Source organism: Panthera uncia (assembly GCF_023721935.1).
Source record: "Panthera uncia isolate 11264 chromosome A1 unlocalized genomic scaffold, Puncia_PCG_1.0 HiC_scaffold_17, whole genome shotgun sequence".
Taxonomy (NCBI): Eukaryota; Metazoa; Chordata; class Mammalia; order Carnivora; family Felidae; genus Panthera; species Panthera uncia.
In genome coordinates this window covers 6,179,705-6,205,779 of record NW_026057577.1, presented here as the reverse complement: position 1 = coordinate 6,205,779, position 26,075 = coordinate 6,179,705, and the positions used below count along the sequence as shown (strand labels likewise).

Sequence of the window (26,075 nt, the reverse complement as noted above, 5' to 3'; positions counted from 1 at the left end):
TTCTTCTTCCGAAACTCCTAGGATATGGATATTATTATCTCTGATTCTCCCTTGTGGTCTACTAGTTTTTTATTTCTCTTTTTCCCTGCTTCATAATTTTCGATAATTTATCTTCTGTTTCCCTTAATCTGTCTCTTCTGGAACTCCTATGATATGGATATTATTATGTTTCATTAAATCACTTAGTTCTCTAATTCTCCTCTTGTGGTCTAGAATTTTTTAAGTCTTTCTTTATTTCAGCTTCATCTTTTTCCATAATTTTATCTTCTATTTCACTTTTCTCCCCTCTGCCTCTTCAATCCTTGCTGTGAACACATTTAGTTTATTTTGCACCTCACTTCAACATTTATTTATTCATCATGACTATATTTTAGTTCCTTGTTCTCTACAGCAATAGATTCTCTTCTGTCTTCTATCCTTTTTCAAGCCCAGCTATTAATCTTATGACTATTAATCTAAATTCTTGCTCAGTTATATTGGTTATATCTGTTTTGAGCAATTTTTAGCTGTCATTTCTTCCTGGAATTTTTTTGAGGAGAATTCTTTCATTTCATCATTTTGGCCTGTTTTCTGTCCCTTATGTGTTTTAAAAACTTGTTATGTGTCCTGCACCTGTGAACACTACTATATTAAAGAGGCATCATAAACTGTCCAGGGCCTGGCCCTTCAGGAGGTGTTTTTTGGAGTGTGTTACTTGCTCTGTGTTGTCGTGACTCTGGTTGCTTTATCTCCCTACTCGTAGTGATTGTTTGGACCCTACACCAGGTGTTTTTTGATTTGTTCATTGAAGTAACCCTAGGGAAAAAAAAATTAAAAAATGAGGGGTGGTGGTGGTGGAAAAGGCCTTATCCCATAAAAAGAGAGAAATGACAGGGACTGGAAAAAAGAAAAGAAAAGAAAATTGACCAGGCAGAGAAACTATATGGCTTAATCCAGAGAGAGAGAGGAAAATAAAGGAGAACAGGTGTAAAAAGAATAGATTAAATATGTCTGCTTAAACAAACAAATAGCCAGAATAACCAGACAAGAGAAAGGGAGAAATAAGAAGGAGAAAGGGAGAAAATATATAGTAAGAATTGTCCAAGAATCAGAAAATGCAAAACCTCTGGGTTTCTTGGAACCAGTGGCAGTGCTGGTCTGGAGGAGGGGCTGTCTGCTTGGTCAGCGTGAATCCGGCTCTGGTAGATACACAGTTACCAGCTGTGGAGGGGCGTGGTCTTGTGTAGGCGGGTCCCGCCTACACTGTGCCCCCTTGTTTGTTCCCTGAAGCCCCACCTTGTTGGTGATGGCGAGAAAAATGGCAACACCCCAGTCTCTTCTCCCCAGACTGGGTGTCCCAAACCCTGTTCGGGCCATCCTCACAGTGCTGCACAGGCTCAAGTGGGCCGTGTTTTTTGTTTTGTTTTGTTTTGTTTTGTTTTGTTTTTTGTTTTTTTTTGCTCCAGTCTCCATTGTCTCCCTGGCAATCCTCTGGGATTCAAACCCCGTTGTCTTAAAGGATCCTGCTCCATGCACTCCGGTTCCTGGGAAGTGCCACTCCCCCAATGATGAAGGGCCTTTGGCTCCTCACAGTGCCTGGCATGCACAAAGGAGGTGGTTTGTCCCATTCTGTCGACTCCCATGCCTCCCTAGTGCTTGGCTGGGATTCAAATCCTGATGTCTTAAGGGATCCCCCTCCACGTTTCTTGGTTCAGGAAAGTGCTGCTCCACCCCACCAATAAAGGGCCTCTGGCTGGCGGGCACAGGCAGTCTTTGTCCTTTGAATGGTTATTTACCTTCTTCCCACAGCCCTGGAGGGAGGGGATTGCTTTCCCACATTGTGGACTGCATTTATGAGCTAGTTTCCTAGCCCAGGGCTGGCTCCCCTCCTCCCCAGGTGCACAAACAAGGCAGCTGGCCCCGTCTGGAGAAAGCCCTGCAGTTAGACATTGTATCTTTCTCCATTTTTTTTTTCCAATTCCTGGTCCACGGTTGTTCTCTTATCCAAATACAATCCTACACTTCCACAGCCTCTCTTTCTCTTCCTTTTGTCTCTCCACAAAAGGGGATCCCTCCCCTCCACGCCTATGCTGCCCATTTTATCTTTCCCAGTTGGCAATCACGCATCATGCACCTACAGCTGACCAGGTTGTTCCCGTGGGCCTCTGGAGATGTCTCTGTCACTCTGCAGCTCCGACTCTTGGAATTCCAAGTCCTCTGTCCTCAACACTGCTGTGTTTGAGAGGAGAGGGAACTTTGGGTCTCCCTACTTCTCCTCCACGTTGGATCTCTCCAGCCGCTAGCCTCAGTAACCTTGCGGGAACCACAGGCTTAGAAGAAGTGCCCCCCCCCCCCGCCCCGCCCGCCCACCATCAACAGAGAATAACGTTCAATTTATGAGAAGTGAAGAAAGCCTCACAAACTATCCTCTGTCTTGGGGCGTGTTCTGTTTTTATTTCTTCAGGCAATTCTTTCTTCATTATACTCTTGGTATTTACACGAGAACTTTACTTGACAGGGCATCAGGGTCTTTTTCTCTGCAGTTACCCAACCCTCTGCTCTTTGATGCTGATCAACAGTAACAGCAGAACTCCCAAACTGTGAGATGCTCTTACTAGGATTAAAACCTCTCCACTTATAAAGTAGTCATGGATGTCACACCCAGACTTTTTGTTGCATCTGAAGATTCTATGAGAAGACTCCCATTTCAAGGTGAGAGCCTGCTTGGAGAATTTAATGAAGACTGGCTTCTTTCACTTAGCAATATTAACTTAAGCTTCATCCATTTTTTTGTTTGGCTTGATGGTCTTAAAAAAAATTGCTAAATATGGATGTACCAGTTTACTTATTATTTACCTATTGAAGGACATGTTGCTTACTTCTAGTTTTGGGTGATTAACAATAAAAGCTGGTATCAACAATCACATGCAGGTTTTTTGCGTGGGTGTAAGGTTTGAAATCAGGTAAATATCTAGTAATGCGATTGCTGGGTCACATTATAAGGTGATGTTTAGCTGGGCCTTTTACTTTTTAAACTGAAAATACTAATTGACTGGATACAACTGATTTTTTGAAAACAAGATGTCTGCATAGTGAGTAAATAGCCTCAATACAGAGGAAATTACTGTATTATTGAAGATCATGATAGTTTTTATTGGGTAAATTGAATAATGTAACAGAAAACATTTTGCAAACTAGCTTTATTTTATTGTTACTCCTCCAAACTATCTTATTTGTGTAAATGCAACCAAAAAATCACTGCTATAAATACCATAGTTAGTAGTAGTAAAATGACACACTATTACAAATAAGGAATCTGCCTCATTTGATTTTTGGCTTTTCCTTTTCTTTTGTTCCCCAACAGTGTCTGCTTTATTCTTCATATTCAAACTAATAAAATTCTGGTGACTGCATAAATGCACCTAAGCATTTAATAACATGTTTCTTAATATAGGCATTTTTAAACTTCAGTGGAGATGTGGAGAAATAGGCTTTAGTGCCTCAGTAACTCCATCCCCCTATGCTACTTTTACCTTATTCCTAAGCCCCTCACTATCTTACAATAATTGATCACTTTGGGGCTCTTCCTCCAGAGATGTTTCTGCAGAGTAAACAAGTGAAGTTTGCAGTGGCTTTTAAACGTGGGGACATCACATTTCTCAAAGCTCCCTAGGCACTTACTATAGAAGCTGCCTGCAACTACAAACTAAGTCTTTTGGACAGGCAGAAAGAACTCCCAGCCACCAGGTCAAATCAATGTCTTCTGGGTCTTTGGGCACAATGGACAGGCTTTCAGCTGAGAGGTGCCAGAAACCGATTTAGCTAATAGAAACCCTAACCATACTAGATATACATTACCCTTGGTCCATTACAGAACCCCTTTTTTAAAAAAATGTTTATTTAAGCATAAGAGACTGTTAAAAACTGAGAACAAACTGAGGGTTGATGGGGGGTGGGAGGGAGGGCAGGGTGGGTGATGGGGTGGGTGATGGGTATTGAGGAGGGCACCTTTTGGGATGAGCACTGGGTGTTGTATGGAAACCAATTTGACAGTAAATTTTATATATTAAAAAATAAAATAATAAAATAAAATAAAATAAAATAAAATAAAAATAAAAAAATGTTTATTTATTTTTGAGAGAAGAAGACAGAGGATCTGAAGCAGGCTCCGTGCTGACAGCAAGGAGCCCAGTGTGGGGGTCGACTCACAAACCTTGAGATAATCTGAGCCAAACTCGGATGCTTAAGCAGCTGAGCTGCACAGATGTCCCTTCCTTTTCTTTTTTAAAGACTCAAGATAATTTATTGGCCCCCCCCCACCCCCCAGTAAGGAAATGAAAAGAGGATAAGTACATGATTTGGGTGCATATAAGCATTTCTGAAAACAGGACAAAACCAAGTAGTTTGTGGGCTAGAGCAGAAAACAGTAATAGTAAGAGAAGCAAAGGAAGGTGCTGGCAGTTTTTGCCAAATCCCACTTTGCATCTTTGGTCCTAACTTGCTGTGTGGCAGATACATTTTACTCCATCTGAAGGTTTGATAGTCTTGGCAAGGAGAAAACTCTGTTCTGCATCTTTCTGCTTTGGCAGTGATTTTGTTTATAGCAGGGAAAAGGGACCTGTGTGTCTGAGACAGCCCTAACATAGCTTCCCTTCTCCTCTCCCCAAGAATTCAGATCTCACACCCACACTAGGACTTTAAGTGGATGATAAAGAGCATGACAAGAACATGACTTTTAACACACCAGACTGAAAACTGTGTGTGGAGGTGAGTATTGTTTGCTTTCAATTGCTCTGAATGACAGGTTGTAGCTAGTAAGGACTGAAAAGCCAAGACTGTTCTTGTGAGCACCAAAATCAGACTTTCTACATTGGCATAAAACTAGGTTATTAATGCTTTTAAGGTTCTAGGAAGTTTTTTTTCTTAATTAAAAGGACACTTCAGTTTATAAAGATGATCCCTGGGGATGAACCCTCAATCTTTCCTCCCCTCTTTCTATCATTCTGACTGATCAGGATTGGCAGTGGTTTTGTTGAATAACTGGTAGCTCCCCCTTTTCTCTTCACTCAGTAAACATTTAGTGAGTGCCCGGTATGTGCCAGGCATTGGGAGTGATAACTACAAAGGGATTATATGCATATCTACTTACAATAATACAGGCAGTGTTGTATGATAGTTTAGTGATCATGAACTTTGGAACCAGTGAGTTCTGATTTCAAGTCCTAGTTCTACCATGTATTGGGGATGTGGACTTGGCCTTAGGATTAAGTCATCATAGGCTTTAGTTTTCTACTCTGCAAAATGGGGCAGTGATATTAACGACCTCAGAGATTATATATGAATATAAAATAAGGCAATGCACATAAAGCACTTCATACATTGAAAGCTTTAGAAATGTTACCATTATTCCTATTATTCCATGTTACTATTATTAATTATCTATGGGATAACAGTTTAACTTTTGTATGTATAATCTTTTGTAGTTTTCAAGATAACCCTATGAAAAGAATATTATGATATTGTTATTTTCATATTACAGATGAGTAAACCAAGAGCCATAAAGGTTAAAGACCTTCTCAAGTTTATACATGTAGTAAGTGGTTGATCCACGATTCAGACAGAGTCCTTGATTTCATGTTCAAGTTCCCTGAGTTGATTCAAACAAGAATCACTTAGTGAGTTAATCTATCATCAATTATGATGAATTTAACATCATCATTGGTTCTTTCCTTTATCAATTAAAAAATGCTTATTTATTTTGAGAGAGGGAGACAGAGAGAGAGAGAGAGAGAGAGAGAGAGAGAGAGAGAGAATGACCAGGGGAGAGGCAGAGAGAGAGAGAGGGAATCCCAAGCAGGCTCTGCACTGTCAGCACAGAGCCAGATGTGGAGGCTCTTTCCTACAAACTGAGAGATTATGACCTGAGTTGAAATCAAGAGTTGGACTCTTAATTGATTAAGGCACCCTGGAGCCCCATCCTTTATCAAATTTTAGCAAACCTCTCCAACTCCCTGATGAAGTTGTTCCTCTTACTGCAATTAATTCCTTTCTCTTCACCATTACTGCTTTTCTCTTGTCTCCTTAATTCTCCCAGTGGAGAATTTTAACAGTTTTCTATAAGAAAGACACTGAATGGTAGTTTTTAGTTTGATTATCATGATATCAAAAAATAAAAAGCGACTGTCAGATCATTTTTATTACAGCTGACTCTTGTAATATTTAAAGACTTCAAAACAGTCAAAAGAAAGGAAGAATTGAGTTTTCTCCACCTGTATATGGGTTTTTGTTCCAGGTCTCTGTTTGCCAAGTTAATATTACTCAGATTTATAAGATATGTCAGGGCTGCTTCCAGGAAGAACATGAAATTATTTGCAATTAAAAGCATAACAACTTGCAAAGTCTTCGTGGGCCCTGGAGCTGATTGAGACACAGAATCTCATGATGGCAAGATGCTGGTTTAGACAACAGATGTATGGAATTCAGGCTCAAATGGCTACAGATAGAAGATGGGGTAAACCTGGGTGTGTGAGGCAGATGGGATGCAGTGAAGACTGGGAACTGGAGACAGATGTCTGCTTAAAATTTATCTCCAGTAAATTATCATCTTAGATGAATATTGGCTTGGTGCTACTAGTCACAAACTTTTAAATGAGGTACTAGAAATTATAGTTTAACAAAATCCCCTAATTTAAAAAGTTTTATCTGAGTCAAACAAAATAGGAGTTTCCAGCTTTGGTTCAAAGGTCACACACTTGAGATCTCTGGACAGATATTAACTGACTATACACTTATCACTTGCCAGGCACTTGACAATTGATGGAGATTTAATGATGAACAAAATAAAAGTTCCTGTTTCCTCCCTGTTGCATCTCTGAGCTCCATCCCCAGGGTGTCTGGGAACCCAATCTTTCACTTATAAATTGGCTCTCCCATTACATCCCTTGTGTACCCCCTCTTGCTTCTGTGTAATCCCAAATTACTCCCACTTAATTTTACTTCCCCTATCTCCTCTCTCTTGTTCTAATTTTCATTATGGATTTTTAAATTTAAGTATCAATTGGTAAAAAATTATTCACCCTTACAGTATGTAAAACATTCCCTGTCAAATTTGTGTAACCAGTAATTCTAATGAAGCAAGATGACTGTGGACAAGGACACTAAGGGCTTTGTATATACATCAGGGCCCGGCCCTTACCATCTCAATATGCTCTGTGCAAAGACATGAATAAGAGTGTAGCTAATGATCTGTATACCAATGGAGAGATGAGATACTGTTGCAAGGAGGAAGGCTAGTATCATTAAGAACAAGTCTTTCTGAACACAATGTGATTAGTAGAGGAGAAAATAAAATTTGAAAGACCTGGATATCTCAAAGCTTCTTGAAGTCAGTGGCAATCTATCTCGAAGGTAATCCTATGATGTATTTCTATTTAACAGAAGAGGGACAACTGGAGAAATCACAGAAAGAATCAACATGGAAATTATTCGTGACATGTATGGAAATAACCTTTTGCCTATTTGATTTTTCCTTCAACTTCTATTCAAGTGGAGTGAATTTGTTATCTAATTTTGATTTATTTCTTGGTACCTTTATTTATAACTACTATTTAAGATAAGTGCTTAAATTAATTTACCCTCTTGCTCATTTATTTGAGATTTGTTGCCTTATTATCACTTGACTTTCCTGAAAGGTATGGACAGAAGCTACCCCCAAAAAGTGGATGTCCCACAAAATTTTGTTCCACGAAACTGAGTGTCCCACTGCCTCTAGTACATAAGGACCAGTATTTTAAAATGAATCTTTCTGCCTTATATCTGACTCAAGTGTTATAGAGGGTGGGAAAGATTCAATCATACTTAGTATTTATAAGAAAATGATTTTTTAAATGGTTGTATGATTCTTGGAGTATTCATCCAGAATAGTTTCATCCACATGAAAAATTAAACAGGTCAGGAGAGTAAAGAGGAGGGGAGAGAATTTGCAAATATTCATTTGAAATAAGCAGTAGTCTGAGTCTGAAACCATCCCCTTCCAACAGGAAAGGGTGTTTTAAAGTACCTGCCCCATCACATTAATAGGTGTGCAGATGGGAGACTTCAACAGAGCTACTTGGAGATTTCACTAATTGCATATTTTAGTTGGGAGTGCAGAGAGTGAACCAGGGGCAGAAAAACCAGGAAATTCTGGGGGATGAGAAAAGTGCCAATAGCTTCTACAGTGGTAGATTCAAGAAGTCTTGGCTGCTGCAATGTTTTTGAGACAAATGATGGAAGAGACTTTCCTGTGTGTTGGAGGAGGGTGGTGGTGAAGGGAGAGTTAGTGCAGGGTTGTCCTGAGTCTAATCCATTGGAACCACCAGAGGGACAAAGGGAAAAAGTAGCACGATGCTGGGAGAGAATGCTGGATCTCCAGAAGCTGCAAAAGGTGATGTAAGCTTCATGGGAGATGCACCAGTCCAGGCTGGGGACCCACAGGCCCATTGTCCCAGTAAGAAGGCTTATAAGAACCCACCACTTTTCCCATGAGAGAAGAGTCAGCTCTTCAAACACCTCCCAGGCTCAGATTGGAAGAGTAAGAACTTTTTTGTGACTCTTTTCCTTCCCCTTTGCATGGCCCAAACAGGAAGACCCTATGGCCCTACTGTCATGCTGGCAGAGAAAGGGTGGGGAGAGAGAGAAGCTGCCCACAGCCCATCCCTCAAGCACAAGGGGTTACCTGGAAGGAGTGATAGCTGGTGGAGGACAAGACTGAATGCTAAGTGAGGCTTTCAGTTGTTGGTATTCATGGGATTGGGTTTTCAAATTAGTGGATTTAGATTCTGTTTGTAACTGAAATTGGTTGTGATACATTTATTACTGTGGAGGTCATGTATCTGCTGGAGTTTTCATCCAGTTGCAGGGGGAAATAGATGGAAAGGACAAGAGAAAACAAAAATGTAGAATTTAGGTCACATCTAAGGACCCATGCTTGTCCTTTAAATCCATTATGTGTATTAATTACCCACTTATTATTCTTAAATCCCACAACAGAGGGTGTGGGATCTCCTGAAGTGATAGGGCTGAAGAGGAGATGGAAACAGCTAATGAGAGCACAGGTGGGGATTTCATCTTAGTGGGCTTCTCTGAGCGGCCCAAGTTAGAGCTGATCCTCTCTCTCTTTGTCCTGATGTTCTACACTATAACTCTTGTGGGCAACGTGACCATAATCCTACTCTCTATCCTGGATGCTGGACTTCATACACCCATGTACTTCTTCCTCAGAAACCTCTCTGTGCTTGACCTCTGCTTCACCACCAGCATTGTGCCCCAGATGCTGGTGAACATGTGGGGAGGTAACAAAAAGATCAGCTATGCTGGCTGCATGGTCCAGTACTGGGTGGCCTTGGCACTTGGCTCCACAGAGTGTGTGCTCCTTGCGGTGATGGCAGTTGATCGCTATGTTGCAGTTTGCTGGCCTCTACACTATACCTCCATCATGCACCCCAGGCTGTGTCACCTCCTGGCAGCAGCTTCCTGGTCCTCTGGTTTTGCTAACTCCTTTCTCCAGTCCTCAATGGCCATGGTGCTGCCTCGATGTGGAAACCGGCGTGTGGACCATTTCTTCTGTGAACTATTGATCATTGTTAAACTCTCCTGCGTTGATACTGGCCCGACAGAATCTAAAATGTTTATTGCCCGGCTAATCATCCTAGGCATGCCTATCTCCATCATCCTGACCACTTACCTGTGCATCGCCAGGGCAGTAGTAAAAATGCGCTCAGCAGAGGGAAGGAAAAAGGCCTTTAGGACCTGTGCCTCCCACCTAATGGTAGTCTCACTCTTCTATGGGACCATTATGTTTTTGTATCTGCAGCCCAAGGACAACTACTCCCAGGACCAGAGCAAAGCACTGGCAGTGCTTTACATGATTCTTGCACCCACACTCAACCCTCTGGTCTACACACTGAGGAATAAGGATGTGAAGAAAGCAGTCAGGAGCTTGATGGGGATGGAGCAGGTATAGGGAGATCAAGAGTGGGAAGAAAGGTGAGGCAACCACTGGCGACACAACTTGTGGTGTACTTGCTTTAACTGCGCTTGTTTTATGTTTCTGTGAGGGGGTTGGAAAATCTGCTGTGTGCTCTTCTCTAGCTATTCCTGGGATCTTTAGAGGGTGGGGACTCACCAGAAGGAAACCTAACCATCCCTTAAAGGAACCTCTGGCCAAGGCAATCTCCCCTGGCAAGTAATTCTGTGTCCCACTGTTAATGTTTTTCTATTTTCAATGCGTGGTTACTAGCTTATTCAAATGCCACCAAACATACTCCTAGATGTTACAATAGCACCGATGATCACTCTGCTACATTTATTAAGCAGCTACACGGCCATAGAAGTTTCTTCATTTTCTCCATCACCACTTTCACTATACCATCATCAAAACAGTTAGGAAAATGGAGGATTTAGTCAGTAACATACAATGCAATACTTGTCCATCATGAATAAATATATGTGGAACAAGAAAAAAGAATAAGAATCAAGTAGACAGAGACTACACAGTATACCAAGGATCCTGTTTCTTAGAATTGAAAGGAGTACCATGACTTCAAGGCAAGGCTTTAGGACATGTCAAATTTTATCTTATTTAGTGTTTGAATAATAAGAATAAACATGTTCGCTTGCTGGAGCTATAAGACAGTTTGTAAATTTTAAAATCACACACACACAAAAAAACTGAATAAAGAGAACTGTGAGTTAAGTAGAGACCAGGCAACTGATGTCAATGAGATTCTAAACAGAATTCTCTGCTTACTTTCATAGGAGAGAAGTGCAGAATTAAAAAGCACTATTTGAGTACAGAAGTGAAAGCCAAAGGAGTCAGGGGGCTTGATTTGCACTGCTACATCCAATGGTTTTCACACAACAATGATCCGTGGTTCCAAATCCACATTGGCATTAACAAGTTGCTCAGTAATTCTGTGGCCTAATATGGGACCCAAGTGCATCCTAATTTTCTGAAGTTTGTCTCAGCGTATAATGACATATCCTTGTAAGAGGAAGTCTGCATTAATTAAAACAAGACTTGAGAAAAACACCCTCTCATTTTCAGAAGAGCACAGTCTTTTCTTATGTGGTTCTGGATGTCATGCTATTATGCCCAGCTACGATAGACTGGAGGCATTACTTTCTTAAATTGCTCATCCATGTGCTTAGAAAGGAGCCTAACACTCTGTAAATAATTAATAGGCTGAATGAATGAATGGACTGAATGAATGCATGGATATGGGAAGATGTCAAAGTTTAGAATGCTATATGCAACATTTCATTCTATAGGATGAGCATTTTGTATTGGCAAGTGACTAAAGGTGCAGATTGAAAATAAAATTATCATATATATGACCAGCTGCAGCCATGTCTACTGAACTCCACTGTAATAACCACACTAAATCACAATAGGCAGGGATTAGTCCAAATAAAAATCATTACTTCAAAGTGAGAAAAAAAACTGTAGTGTTTTAACAGCTTTTCAATTAGAGCAGTGGTTCTCAACAAGAGGCAGTTTTGCCCCACTCCCACCCTTGCAGGGGATGCTTGCAATGTCTAGAGACATTTTTGGTGATCACAACCTAGGAGGGAGGTATTACTGGCATCTCGTAAGTAGAAACCAGGGATGCTGCTAAATATTGTACAATGCACAGGATAGTCTTCTACAACAAAGAACTATCCAGTCCCAAATGTCAACAGCGCTGAGGTTGAGAAGCCCTAAATTAGAGAAATAAATATTATGGATGTTCTGATCAAAGACATAACACTTATGAAGGCCACATATTCATGACAGTAGGTAAATTGATATCATTTGAGTTTTTATGAAGTCAGTGATCACTTGGTGTCAGAAAGGGTCTAACTAGGAAAATAGAAACAACTTTAAATATTTACAATGGAGGCCATTTAATGCAGAGCATTGGTGACACAAGTGATAAAAGAACTGCAAATCCAAACAGGAGATACTGAGGAAACCCTGAGATTAGTAACAGTATGAAGTTGCTAACATCCCTAGACTTAAGATAGAAGGAGAGTTGGTATTAGAAGAACCCAAGGGGCAGGGTCATCTGGAAGAAACCGCAACCAACATGGCAGGCCACTCTTGCAGGAACAGGAGCAGCCTTCCTCTACTACTGCCTGAGGTGCCACCTGAAGTGGACTTGGAGGGGGTACTAGCTCACCTTATCCCTTTATTCTCTCCCCAGATATTCTATGGATATGGGAACCAAGGAAATACAGCCTGCAGGGTCATTAGCACCTCATCCCATCCCCACTCTACCCCACCACAAACTAAATAGATCAAGGAAGGGCAATACTGTATCTGGAGACCAATACGCTTAGGGTTGTTACCATTAATCTTTATTACATTCTGCATCCATTCTTACCTTCTATGAATATTTCCTCTCATAGAAAATTCAGGCCCTTACCTTCATAGGCAACTCCCCACCTCTCTCCAGCAAGGGGGCCACATGTCCTGCAAGTTTTGTGTCCATCTCAAGCCCGTTATTTCAGGACTGTCCACTGTACTTTTCATCTCATCTGAGTAACTTCTCAGGGTTGATGGTCTATAAATAGAATAGAAAATAATTGGCTAATATAGACATAAAAATATCTATAACAGCCACAGTCTTCATTCCTGTAATGAGTCATGAGACCACTGCTGGTATTGATTTCAATCACATGATTTTATGATCCAGTTCATGTTATTTTTGCTTTCAAACACTACCTGGTCTACCAACCTTTTGTTTCTGGAAACTATGAGCCTTTGTTGGACTGTCATAGTTTTTGAATGACGCTATCAAACATGGCAGTACTAAGACTTACCCAGAGAATTCCATGGGTTCTAAACATAGTGTTTCTTATCCTCATTGTATAGGATGCAACCCATCCTATACATGGGTTGCATACATGCAACCCATATAAAAAACCAATACCCTTAACTAATTGTCAGTTCAATGGAGTCATGGCGTGAGGGCCCACCACACCAGGTGAAGTCATAACCATTGTGTCCTCTTGTTAACACACTTATCTTTTGAGAACTAAGCCCTCAAGAGCAGCACAGTTTAAGGTTGTGGGGATGGAAAGAAAAACTTAAGTGGGATATTAGGTGATGAAAGTATTCACACTCATTTCTGCTCCTTGATTCCCAGACCCATGTATTCTGTCTTTGGGGAAAAAGTATACCAGATATACAAAGCATATAATACATGATATATATACCCATAGGATGTTACATCAAAGCTGATGAGATAACATTTTTTTCAGTAGGTCATCCAAATTGTCTATCAGGGTACTTACTTCTAGATATTGTGGTACACGGAAAGAACAATACCTTTTATGGACATGAAGTCATTGTTACATTTTTGTTATGTTGAGATGAGCTTGGAAGGGTGCTATGTGGAATACCATGATGATGAATGAGGCATTCCTTAAGTCCACAGATAATGATGCAGAAGCATAGCAGAGAAGGAAGGCAAATCCATATGTAGAATATGTCCTGTTACAGTGATGAAAATTTTTATGTTGGAATAAACCTGCCCTTAGAAAGATAGCTTGAGAATTCAGGGAATGACAGACAGTTAGGGCTCCATGTAAAACTTTAGTTTTTGCAGTGAATGCCCTCACATCTAGTGGTAGGCAGATCAACATAGTAAGGAAAAATCTATGCCACTGAGCCTGTGCACAGCTTCCATTCCCAGCCCCCCTGCCAATTTATACACAACCCACTGAGTAACTATTGGAGTGGCTGAAGAAAGAGGCTGACTGATATCCACCCACATACTCAGAAATATTCTCACCTCCTGTGCCTCTTCTTAGAAGCTTCTCTATATATACCTTCCTCAGGGCCCATTAACAATCTGGGATTTGTTTCTTGAAAAGAAAATGTCAGAAGAGGATATGACTTTGCACTAAAACCCTAAGACTTTTTGTGTCATTTACCTATTGGGCTTTTTCAGAGGATCTACCCAGAATCCCTATTTGCCCTAACTTATGAAACATTGGAGTTGGATCTATTAGTCCTTAAAACCCACGTGGAAGACTGGCTTTTACTGTAGCCTATGTTTGCCGTACAGCATTGAGACAGTCATGTGGACTAATCGGGGGGGGGGGGGCGGGGAAGGGGGGAAGCCTGGAGCAACGTAACCAAATGTGGCATATCTTGCATTCCAAATCCAAAGTGGCTCAGCCACTGCTGTGACTCTTTCTTACAGGTAACTGTTCAAGTGTAGCACCTTTTTTTTTTTTTCACTTTAGAGGAGATTTAGGGGATATCTATTCATGCTCTACATGAATGAATGTTGCATTTCTTCCTTGAAATGATAGGCTCATGGGGCCTATCTCCTACCTGTTGTCATGCATGTATTTTATGAAGGCATAAGATACTCACAATTCAATGCACATCAGATCCATCTGGCCTGATGTCTAGTGGACAGCACAATGTACTGTGAGATTTTATTTGATCAGGGTTTCTATGGACTATATTTTGACAGAAGACAGAAGAGTTGAGATACCTCTGAGGGAACATGATAAAAATATACTGCTGTCCATTTCAAGTGAAATTGTACTGTTTTTGACAATCCTTGCTGATTTATATGGAGAAATTCTTATTTTCCACACAAGGAGCTGTGTTGATTTGCTCTAGCAAAGATGCCAAATATTCCACAGAAGCTACAATTTTTGTAACTTCCCGATTAACTTTAGGTAATCTATATTTGTTCCACAAGACCCAGTGGCCTTGGCATTAGGTAAACAAGCAAGTTGAATGGAAACAGGATGGTGATGATCCCTCTCGTATATTTAATGATGGTTGTAATCCCTGCGATTTTTACCAGAGTTGCAATATTGGTTTTCTCTATGATTTTACTATAGAGAAATACTTCTAGGGGCTTCAACTTGGTTTCCTTGCCAAATTAGCTCTCCTTCCATATGCATTTATGTGAAAGAATATTTCCTCCAACTATGTATTCAAGACCAGGAGAAATAAACACAGAATTAATCTATGGATGCACTAGACCAACTTTGACATGGATTTGGCCCAAACTCTATTTATCACATGACTTCTAGAAGTTCCCAGACTGGCCCTTCAAATTTGCATATTTTCCTTTGTCTAATGCAGAGTCACTGGTAAGTAATTGCAGATCCCTTTAAGGAAAGGTAAGAGACCTCTATGCTTCATTGCCTTAATCTATAAAATGATAATGCCAATGTTTCACGTTTTTTTAATAGTCTTGAGGTATTTTTTTTAAACACTTACCATGTCATGAATTCATAGGAAGTGGGTTCCAGCAGCTCAGCCTCCTTTAGTTTTCACAAAGTATTCTTCTCTGGATGGAGTAGGCTTGCCCTTCAGTTGAACCCAAGTACCTTTCTCTTTGGCTTCTTCCGATTTCTGATCATTTTCCTTCACATATTTCGGGTAGCTATCTCAGCTCTTTGAGTGTTTAATATGCTCAATATGTACATTAATTTTCTTGGCAAGAATCTTGCCCTTAACTTGTTTGTTTACATCAATGCCAACAGCATCTGGGTGACACTGTAGACTCTTCTAGTTTTGCCATGTTAATATTTGTGAGGCACTCCTTTTTGAACAGTGCCCATTCCCTTGTGTCTACAATATCACTTTTCTTGTAGATTCACATATATGTGGACAAAGGAACAACTCCAACTCCTTTTTCTAAAAGGCCTAGAGAATATAGTGGGTGCCTCCCCTCTTTCCCTTTGTGTTGGTCATTTTGGCGAATTATTGGAAGATGGTGGTCTGGCCAAAAGGCAATAACAATTTATTTTTTTAATTTTTAATTTTTTTGTCTTTAGCATATTCCTATTACAACATTTTAGTAATTATTGCTATAAGTAGTTGTGTTTTTAAATTAAGTTTTTATTTTAATTCCAGTTAGTTAATATTCAGTGTAATATTAGTTTCAGGTGTAAATATAGTGATTCAACACTTCCATACAACACCATGTGCTCATCACAAGTGCACCCCTTAATTCCCATAAACTGTTTAACCTATCCTCCCACCTGCCTCCCCTCTGGTAATCATCAGTTTGTTCTTTATAGTAAAGAGTCAGTGTTCTAGGGGTGCCTGGGTGGCTCAGTCGGTTAAGCGTCTGACTTCAGCTCAGGTCATGACCTTGTGGTCCATGAGTTTGAGGCCCGCATTGGGCTCTGTGCTGACAGCTCAGAGCCAGGAGCCTGCTTTGGATTCTGTGTCCTCCCCTCTCTCTGCCCTTCCCCCTCTTGCACTCTGTCTCTCTCTCTCAAAGATGAATAAACATTAAAAAAATCAGTGTTCTATAGTTTTCAGAGTACAGATCTTTCACCTATTTGGTTAGGTTTATTACTAGGAATCTTATGGTTTTGGTGCAATTGTAAATGGGGGTTGATTCCTTAATTTTTTCTTTCTTCTGTTTCATTAGTGGTGTATAGAAATGCAACAGAAATGCATCTGTACATTGATTTTATATCTTGTTATTTTACCTGAAATCACTTACCAGTTCTAGCAGTTTTTTGTGGAGGCTTTCAGGTTTTCTACATAGAATATCATATCATCTGCAAATAGTGAAAGTTTTACTTCTTCCTTGCTGACTTGGATGCCTTTTATTTCTTTTTTTTGTCTCATTGCTGTGGCTAGGATTTCCAATACTATGTTCGATAACAGTGGTGACAGTGTTCCTGACCACAGAGGAAAAGTTCTGAGTTTTTCCCCATTGAGGATGATGTTACCTGTGGTTTTTCATAAATGGCCTTTATGATCTTGAGGTGTGTTCCCTCTAACCCTACTTTATTAAGGGTTTTTATGATGAATGGATGTTGGACTTTGTCAAATGCTTTTTCTGCATGTATTAAAATGGTCATATGGTTCTTATCCTTTCTCTTATTGATTTGATGTATCATGCTGATTGATTTGCAAATATCGAACAACCTTGCAACCCATTGATCGTCTTAAATGATTTTTTTAATGTACTGTGGGATTGAATTTGCTAGTATTTTGTGAATTTTTGCATCCATGTTCATTAGGGATATTGGCCTGTAGGTCTCTCCTTTTTTTTTTTTTTTTTTTTTTTTTTTTGTAGTGTCTTTATCTGGTTTTGGTATTAGGGTAATGCTGATCTCGTAGATTGAATCTGGAAGTTTTTCTTCCATTTCTTTTTCTTTTTTTTTTTTTTTTTGGAATAGTTTGAGAACATACATTAACTATTCTTTTTTTTAATATATGAAATTTATTGTCAAATTGGTTTCCATACAACACCCAGTGCTCATCCCAAAAGATGCCCTCTTCAATGCCCATCACCTACCCTCTCCTTCCTCCCACCCCCCATCAACCCTCAGTTTGTTCTCAGTTTTTAAGAGTCTCTTATGCTTTGGTTCTCTGCCACTCTAACCTCTTTTTATTTCCTTCCCCTCCCCCATGGGTTTCTGTTAAGTTTCTCAGGATCCACACAAGAGTGAAAACATGGTATCTGTCTTTCTCTGTTTCACTTAGCATCACACTCTCCAGTTCCATCCACGTTGCTACAAAGGACCATATTTCATTCTTTCTCATTGCCACATAGTACTCCATTGTGTATATAAACCACAATTTCTTTATCCATTCATCAGTTGATGGACATTTAGGCTTTTTCCACAATTTGGCTATTGTTGAAAGTGCTGCTGTAGACATTGGGGTACAAGTGCCCCTATGCATCAGCACTCCTGTATCCCTTGGGTGAATTCCTAGCAGTGCTATTGCTGTCTCTTGTCCACTTTTAAATCAGATTTATGTTTTTGTGGTAAGTTGCATAAGTTTTTTGTATATTTTGGATATTAACCCCTTATCTGATATTTCATTTGCAAGTACCTTCTCCCATCCAGAAGGTTGCCTTTCTGTTTTGATGATGGTTGCCTTCACTGTGCAAAAGCTTTTATGTTGATGTAAGCCCAATAGTTTATTTTTACTTTTCTTTCTCTTTCCTGAAAAGACATATCCATAAATATGTTGTTAAGGCTGATGTCTGCAGGAATTTTGTGGTTTCACATATCACATTTAGGCTTTAATTCAATCAGTTTTGTGTATGGCTTGAGAAAGTGCTCCAATTTCATTATTTTACATGCAGCTGTCTAGTTTTTCCAAAACCATTTATTGGAAGGATTATCTTTTCCTCATCATATAGTCTTGCCTCCTTAATTGACCATATAGTTTAGGCTTATTTCTGGGCACTCTATTCTGTTCCATTCATCTCTCTATTTTTCTGCCAGTAGCATGCTGCTTTAATTACTGTAACTTTGTAGTATGTCTTAAAATCTAGAATTGTGTGCTGCCCAGCTTAGTTCTTTCTCAATATTTCTTTAGTTATTCAAGGTGTTTTGTGGTTTTGATAAAATTTTAGTATTACTTGTTCTAGTTCCATGAAAAGTGCTATTAGAATTTCGACAAAGATTGCATTGACTCTATAGATTGCTTTGAGTAGTCTCATCATTTTATTTATTTAATTTTCAAAGCTTATTTATTTATTTTGAGAGAGAGAGAGAGAGAGAGAGAGAGAGAGAGAGAAAATGAATCAATGAATGAATGAGTGGGTCAGAGGAGCAGAGGGAGAGAGGAAAAGAATCCCAGGCAGGCTCCATGTTCAGCATGAAGACTGATTCTGGGCTTGATCCCTCCAACTGTGAGATCATGACCTGAGATGAGACCAAGAGTTGGAAGCTCAACTGACTGAACCACCTACGTGTCCCAGTATGGACATTTTAACCATATTAATTCTTCTGGACGCCTGGGTGGTCAGTTGACTGAGCGTCCTGCTTCGGCTCAGGTCATGATCTCACAGCTCGTGAGTTCGAGCCCCGCATCAGGCTCTGTGCTCGCAGCTCAGAGCTTGGAGCCTGCTTCGGATTCTGTGTCTCCCTCTCTCTTTGCTCCATCTCCACTAATGCTCTGTCTCTCTCTGGCTTAAAAATAAATAAAACATAAAATAAATAAATTAAAAAAACATATTAATTCTTCCAATCTATTAGCATGGTGTGTGTGTGTGTGTGTGTGTGTAATTTTTTTGAAAAATACACTTATGTTCTCACATTTCTGGAGGTTGGAGGTCCAAGAGCAAGGTACCTGTAGGGTTGATTTCTTTTGAGACCTATCTCTTTGACTTGAAGGTGATCACCCTCTTGCTGCTTCTTCAGATAATTGTCTCACTGTGCATATGTGCCCCTGGAATCTCTTGGACTGTATGTACTAATCAACTCTTTTTAAAAACTTTTTATTTAAATTCCAGTTAACATACAGTGTAATATTACTTTCAGGTTTACTGAAACACTTCCTGCATCACCCAGTGCTCATCACAAGTGTACTCCTTAATCCCTATACACTATTTCGCCCAATCCCAACACCCACCTCCCCTCTAGTAACCATCAGTTTGTTCTCTATAGTTAAGAGTCTGTTTCTTGGTTTGCCTCTATTTTTTTTAATTGTAGCATTATCTAAAATAGCTCAGTGTTGGAAACAGCTCAAGTGTTCATCAACTGATAAATGCATAAAGAAGATGTGGTTATATATACACAATGGAATATTACCAGCCATAAAATGGAATATGTATACATAATGGAATATTGTATATATACAATGGAATATTACCAGCCATAATGAAATCTTGCCATTTGCAATGAGTGGATTGAGCTAGAGAGTATTATGCTAAGTGAAACAAGTCAGTGAAAGACAAATACCATATGATTTCACTCATATGTGCAATTTATGTAGCATGGTATATCTTTCCATTCAACTATGTCATGTTCAATTTCTTTCAACATATTATAGTTTTCAGAGTATAGATCCAGACTTCTGGTTGTTAAAAGTTATTTTTATTATTAACTCAATTTCATGAGTAATAATCAGTCTGTTGAAAATTTCTATTTCTTCTTGGTTCATATTGGAAATGTGTGTGTGTGTGTGTGTATTTACATTTATCCATTCTTTCTAGATTGAAAAGTTTGTTGACATATAATATTTTCTTACAATCCTTTGTGTTTCTGTGTGTCAGTTATTTTTTCTGCCTCATTTCTGATTTTATTTATTTGACTCCTCTGTCTTTTTTTATTGATGAGTCTGGCTTGAGATTTGTCAATTTTCTTGTATTTTGAAAGAATCAGCTCTTGGTTTTATTGAAATTTTCTATTTCTATTTCAGTCCCTATTTCATTTATTTCTGCTTGAATCTTTATTATTTCCACTTTCTACTAGATTTGGGCACTATTTGTTCTTCATTTTCTACTTTCTTTAAGTGTAAAGTTAGGTTGTTTATTTGAGATTTTTCTTGTTTCTAGAGAAGGCCTGTATTGCTATAAACTTCCCTTTTAGAACTGCTTTTGCAAGGATTTTTGATCATTGAGTTTTCATTTTCATTTGTCTCCACATATTTTTTGGTTTTCTCTTTGATTTCTTTGTTGATCCAGTTATTGTGTAGTAGCATGTTGCATAGTCTTCACATCTTTTTTCCCCCAGTTTTTTTCTTGTAGTTTATGTCTCATTTTATACTGTTATCATCAGAAAAGGTGCTCAACATGATTTTAATCTTCTTAAGTTTATAGGGCCACTGCTTTTGTGGCTTAATATGTGATCTACTCTGGAAAATGTTTCTTGTACACTTGAAAAGAATGTGCATTCTGTTGTTTTTGAATGAAATGTTCTGCATATCTCTGCTATGTCCATCTGGTCTGGTGTTCCATTTATAACCACTGTTTCCTTGTTGACTTTCTGCCTGGAGGATCTATCTGTAGATATAAGTGGGGTGTTGAAGTCTTCTATTATTATTTATTACTGTCAATTTTTCCCTATAAGTCTTTAAATGTTGCATTATGTATTTAGGTTCTTCTATGTTGGGTGCATAGATATTTACAATTGTTATAAACTCTTGTATTGATGCCTTCATCACTATGGAGTGTCCTTCTTTGTCTCTTGCTATAGTCTTTGTTTTAAAGTTTATTTTGTCTGATAAGAATATTGCTAACCTGCCTTGTTCCTTTTTTTTAACTTCCATTTGAATGGAATATGTTTTTCCAGCTCCTCATTTTCAACCTTGATGGTTCTTTAGGTCCAAAATGAGTCTCTTATAGGCAACACATCGATGGGTGTTTTAAAAAATTCATTTAGTCACCTTGTATCTTTGATGGAACAGCTAGCTCATTTACATTTAAGGTAAGTATTGATAGACATGTGCTTATTGTCATTTTGTTCATTGTTTTCTGGTTGTTTGGTAGCTCTGCTCTGCTCTCTTCTTCTCTTTCTCTCTTCTTTTGTGGTTTATTGGCTTTTCTTATGTTAAGCTTGGCTTTCTTTCTCTTTATTGTTTCTGTATCTAACACGGGCTTTTGATTCATCATTACCATTAGATTTATGTGTAACACCTTATTTGTATAGCAGTCTATATTAAATTGATGGTCACCTAAGTTCAGAGTCTAAAAGAACTAAATTTTTATGGAGTTATTATTCTAACTGTATTCAATTTTAGGGCAGATATTTCTTCCGAGTTAATTTATCCCTTTATCATTATTATAGTTACCTCCATCACAACCACATAATTTTGTCTCATATTTTATATGTTTAATTTAGCTTTATGTCAATTAGCCTACTGTAGTTTTTTTTTTCCTTTTTAATTTCAATCTTTGAGTGTCTTCATGCATTAGTTATTTCTATTGTAAAAAGAATGTAGTTGAATTGTGTTACATCATTAGTAAATCTTTGTATTCTGGCTCTAACCCCCAGTTTTCTCTTTCCCAAGGAGCTTTGAAGCACAGAGGTCTGTGCTGTAAGAGTCACAAATGTGCTGAGAGCAGCTGCACTTTTAGCATGAAGCTTACTACTTTTTCTTCATCAGATTAACTTTACATTTATTTGAGGCAGTTATTAAAAATTGTTTATAAGAATTTTACTGAGAATTTTGACTGCTTTCAAGAAAAAATTAATTTTCTAATTTATCATTCTGTGATATATGAGAATTGCTAAATACTTTGATAAAAGTACAACACTGTCCATATAAAAATATTAGCTATTGACACAACAATATACTTATACAAAATAGAATGTGTAAGAATTCAAAAAATACTTCTAGTGATGTAAATAGATACAAAATCGTGCACACACAAGGTAACATAAGGTCTTATGAAGTATTTGAGAATGGGCAATACTTTTGTGCTCTGGGGAATGGTGATCAGTATTCACAGAGTGAAGAGAGCATGGTTATATGTACACTTATATATCACACTCCATGATTAAACTAGACATAATCAGCAGCATATGGTAAATTCAAGCATTGTTTGGATCCAAAACATACAACAGTGCAGATATAAAATTTTTTGTCTAGTGAAGGCAGTCCAGCATAATCCAGCAATTGTAGTTACCGTACTTTAACTGATAGATATGTCTCATTATGGAGGAACTCTTAGAAATAAGGGTATCCAAGTAATCATAGGTATGAATTTTTGACAATAATTTTAGGAAAGGACAAAGAGTGCTCTGGCTAGGTGCAACAATTCCAAACATTTCATTACATGTATCTAATCATTTATTTTCTCTGTTCACTTCGATGATTTGAAGAAATTCCCAAAGTAAAAATTATTAATGCATTCTCAGAATTTTACCTCACTAAAATTGTGGAGTGGGAACATCTAATCACATGCCCCTTTGTATCTGAGAAGTGTGTGAGGGTGTTCGAGACTCTGAGAGAACTGTCTCATATTTACAAAAGCACAGTTCAGAAATGATCATCTGTTATTACTTTTGAGCAACACAAATGGAAAAATCGCTGGCAAACAACAGGAGAGAAAAATAATGATGTTCTGTAATCCTTGTACATTATAGCTGTACATTATGTAAATAGTAAGGCAGCTGATAGTCCAGTAAAAGAAAACAAAGCAGCTCACCAGTGCCAGGATTGTGTGGGTGGCCTTGGTTTCAGGAGAGAGTCTTGGGCAGAGGCTGGTCTTGTGGAGATGCTGGACTACCTTGTGATGTGTGAAGAGGAACTTTACCACTACACATTTGAGTAGATCATAAGGAACATACACAGGAAATCTCATAAGACCTTGCCCCCTAGCAAAGCAGTCTGTGGAAGGAGATCAGACTTTTTTCCACTACAGTATGTCAGAGAAAACACTTGTCCAATTCCAGTAGTGTTGTACGGGGCCACAGCACTTATGATGACATGGATGTAGATTAACATGTTGGTGATCCAGAAAGAAGAGAAGACAGGAAAAATGTATGAGGAGATTTTGGGTTGAGCCCCGCCCACCTAGAGTTGCTGGAAATGATAATTATGGCTTGTAAAATACTCAGGGAAGATGTGGTGCAGAGGGAAAGACCCCAGGTGACTCTGTATAGGTACAGCACTGCCTTGCAACCAATGTCATCCAGAAATTTCTTACTCCAAAGGCATTCATTATTTCTGGGATTGCACTGAAAAGAATTGTCATGACATTAGATAAAGTTAAATGGGTAAATATCAAGTTTATAGGTTTCTTTGTATGGGGCTGGGCAAGAAAGTGTTGATGAATAACACCAGTAGCAATGTATTTCCAATAAAACCAATTCCAGTTTGAGACAGAAAGAACATTCCTAAAATAGTCTCATTTGAAATCATTATAATAATTGGCTCTTATACTATGGATCGTCTCCTCCACAACTCAAGAGGGCACTGAAATGATTTTTAAGCCTAATGGAAATAATAGAACTCTAAGAAGATTCCATGATGTATGATCACCCTGAGCAGAAGATTGTGTGAATGCTCTGTAACAATATTGAGGAAATTAATAATCAGTTTTGGAGGTAAATGTCAGGAATTGTTAAAGTCACTTCACAGAAACATTAGGGTTAAGACAAACATGCTTATTTATAAAAAAAAATTCTCAAAAAAAAACTTCTCAAAAATAACTTGAATTTCCCAAGGGAAAATATTTATGCATTAAAAACAATATTTATATGATTTTATGTTCTATGTATATGTTCTGAACTTCATTTCTATATTTTGAATGTGTTTCAATCTATTGTCGTGAACAACAGAAAATTTTAATGTATTTTAATGTCAACTATTATGTTGCTACTATAGTTGGCATTCGTCATTTTTTATTATTATTTTTTATTTTTTATTATTTTTCTTTATTTTTGAGAGGCAGAGAGAGACAGAGCGCGAGTGGGGGAGGGGCAGAAAGAGAGGGAGCCGCAAAATCTGAAGCAGGCTCCAGGCTCTGAGCTGTCAGCACAGAGCCAGGTGTGGGCCCAAACTCACTAACCGTGAGATCATGACCTGAGCTGAAGTCGGTCGCTCAACTGACTGAGCCACCCAGGCACCCCAACATTCATCATTTTTGTCATTCATCAGAAGAAGACTCCATCCCCAGAGTCACATCCTACCATCAGGCTCTGTAAATGCCTTTTTCTGACCCTACTGCTCATGTTTCCGCAACTCCAATATCCTACCAATGTACACAGTAAATATATTTCAGTACATGGGTCAATTCATTGCATCCTGAAAATTCACTTCATTTCTTCATTCTACCCTGAAGCCACTGCTTCAGTTGAGACTCTCTCAGGTAGTGGAATCTTTGTCTCCCTTCCGCTCCTTTTTACCAGGCTTGTATGTGACAACATTCTCTTTGATCACTAGCATTTGCAGATAATTTTCCATCCCTCCAGCTTTGAAACATTTGCTATCAGTCTATATCCATCACAGTGCCTGTAGAAATAATCTGCTGACTCAAGTCACCCACCTCCATGGCTCCTGACTTAGTATGATACTTCCCAACTCAACCTATGTTATGTCTTAGTGATTGTAGATCCACACCAATGGGTTAGCATGATAGCCTCAGTCTCTGACATTTGTGATCTCCTCTCTTCCAACACTCTTGGCTCACCTGCGACCCCCTCCTCTCTCTTTTGCTTACACACTAGCTGTTGTCATTACCAATATAGTAAACTTATTATGTCATTTTCAAGCCTCACATTGTCCTATTAGCAGCTATTTCCACTTAGTCTATCTAATCTTTGACTTTAATATTACTTTGTTATCATCAGGGTCTGAAAATCTCGACTCTCCATAACTTTGTCACAACTTCTCCTTACCTAAACTTCCACAAGCCAGCATTATAATCACTTCCTGCAAAAATATGTGATTCCATCCTTTTTTTCCCCACTTCACACTCCTCATCACATGAAAGACAACTTGCATTAAATCTAACATTTTTCCTCGTCCATGCATCCTGGTCAGATAAACACGGATGGATAAAAACATAAAACAGTGTACGTGAAGTTATACCAAATTCCTCAATACTAAGTCCGGTGGGCTTTTCTTTCTCTTCCCAGAACACATAGAAATTTTTAATGGCATTTCTACTGTATTCACTTTCTCACTTCCCTTGATCACTATTTAATAACATTTTCTCTATTCTCAAAACACCAACATATGCTCTGCCAGTGTCGTTTTGATGCCATATTGCATATTTTTATCGATATATATTTGATGTGTAGTAGTATGACAGTGTTGGGTGTACTACATAAAATTTTATATTTGTATATATCACAAAATGATGACCACAATAATTCTGGTTAACATCCATCACCACACGTAGTTATAAATTTTCTTCCTTGTTATGACAACATTTAAGATCTACTCTTTTAGCAGCTTTCAAATATACACACTATACTAACTATACTAACTATAGCCATAACTATTACTATAACTATAGCCATACTAACTATAGCCATTACTAACTATAGCCATAACACTGCAGATTATAGCTCCATAATTTATTTCTTTTATAACAGGAACTTTGTACCTTTTACCATGTCAGCTATTTCTCCAATCTCCTGAACCTCACCTCAGGCAAACACCAATCTGTTCTTTTTATCTATGAATTCAGTGGGATAAGTTTTAAATTTTTTGATTGCACATATAGATGAGATCATACAGGGCTTGTTTTTCACGCTCTGACTTATTTTATGTGGCATCATGTCCTCAAGGTTCATCCAGGTTTTCACAGATGCAAGAATTCTATTTTTAATGGCTGAATAATATTCCATTGTATTCAATGAATTCCATTGATCATATCTATCTA

At 38.5% G+C, this 26,075-nt stretch overlaps 1 protein-coding gene, 1 long non-coding RNA gene and 1 pseudogene across 2 annotated transcripts; 2 read left to right on the top strand and 1 right to left on the bottom strand.

The window, feature by feature from the left end:
* Nucleotides 1–2,365: 2,365 nt before the first annotated feature.
* On the top strand, nucleotides 2,366–8,735 carry LOC125934828 (uncharacterized). The gene is made up of 3 exons (XR_007461533.1): nucleotides 2,366–2,691; nucleotides 4,648–4,746; nucleotides 7,417–8,735. It is a non-coding gene; the product is annotated as an uncharacterized LOC125934828 (long non-coding RNA).
* Nucleotides 8,736–8,796: 61 nt separating this feature from the next.
* Nucleotides 8,797–12,449, top strand: LOC125934796 (putative olfactory receptor 2W6). The gene has a single exon (XM_049648392.1). It carries the CDS (start codon nucleotides 9,050–9,052, stop codon nucleotides 9,980–9,982), a length of 933 nt encoding a protein of 310 aa, XP_049504349.1. The 5' UTR covers nucleotides 8,797–9,049; the 3' UTR covers nucleotides 9,983–12,449.
* A 10,185-nt stretch (nucleotides 12,450–22,634) lies between these two features.
* Nucleotides 22,635–25,139, bottom strand: LOC125935114 (vomeronasal type-1 receptor 4-like; annotated as a pseudogene).
* Nucleotides 25,140–26,075: the final 936 nt, after the last annotated feature.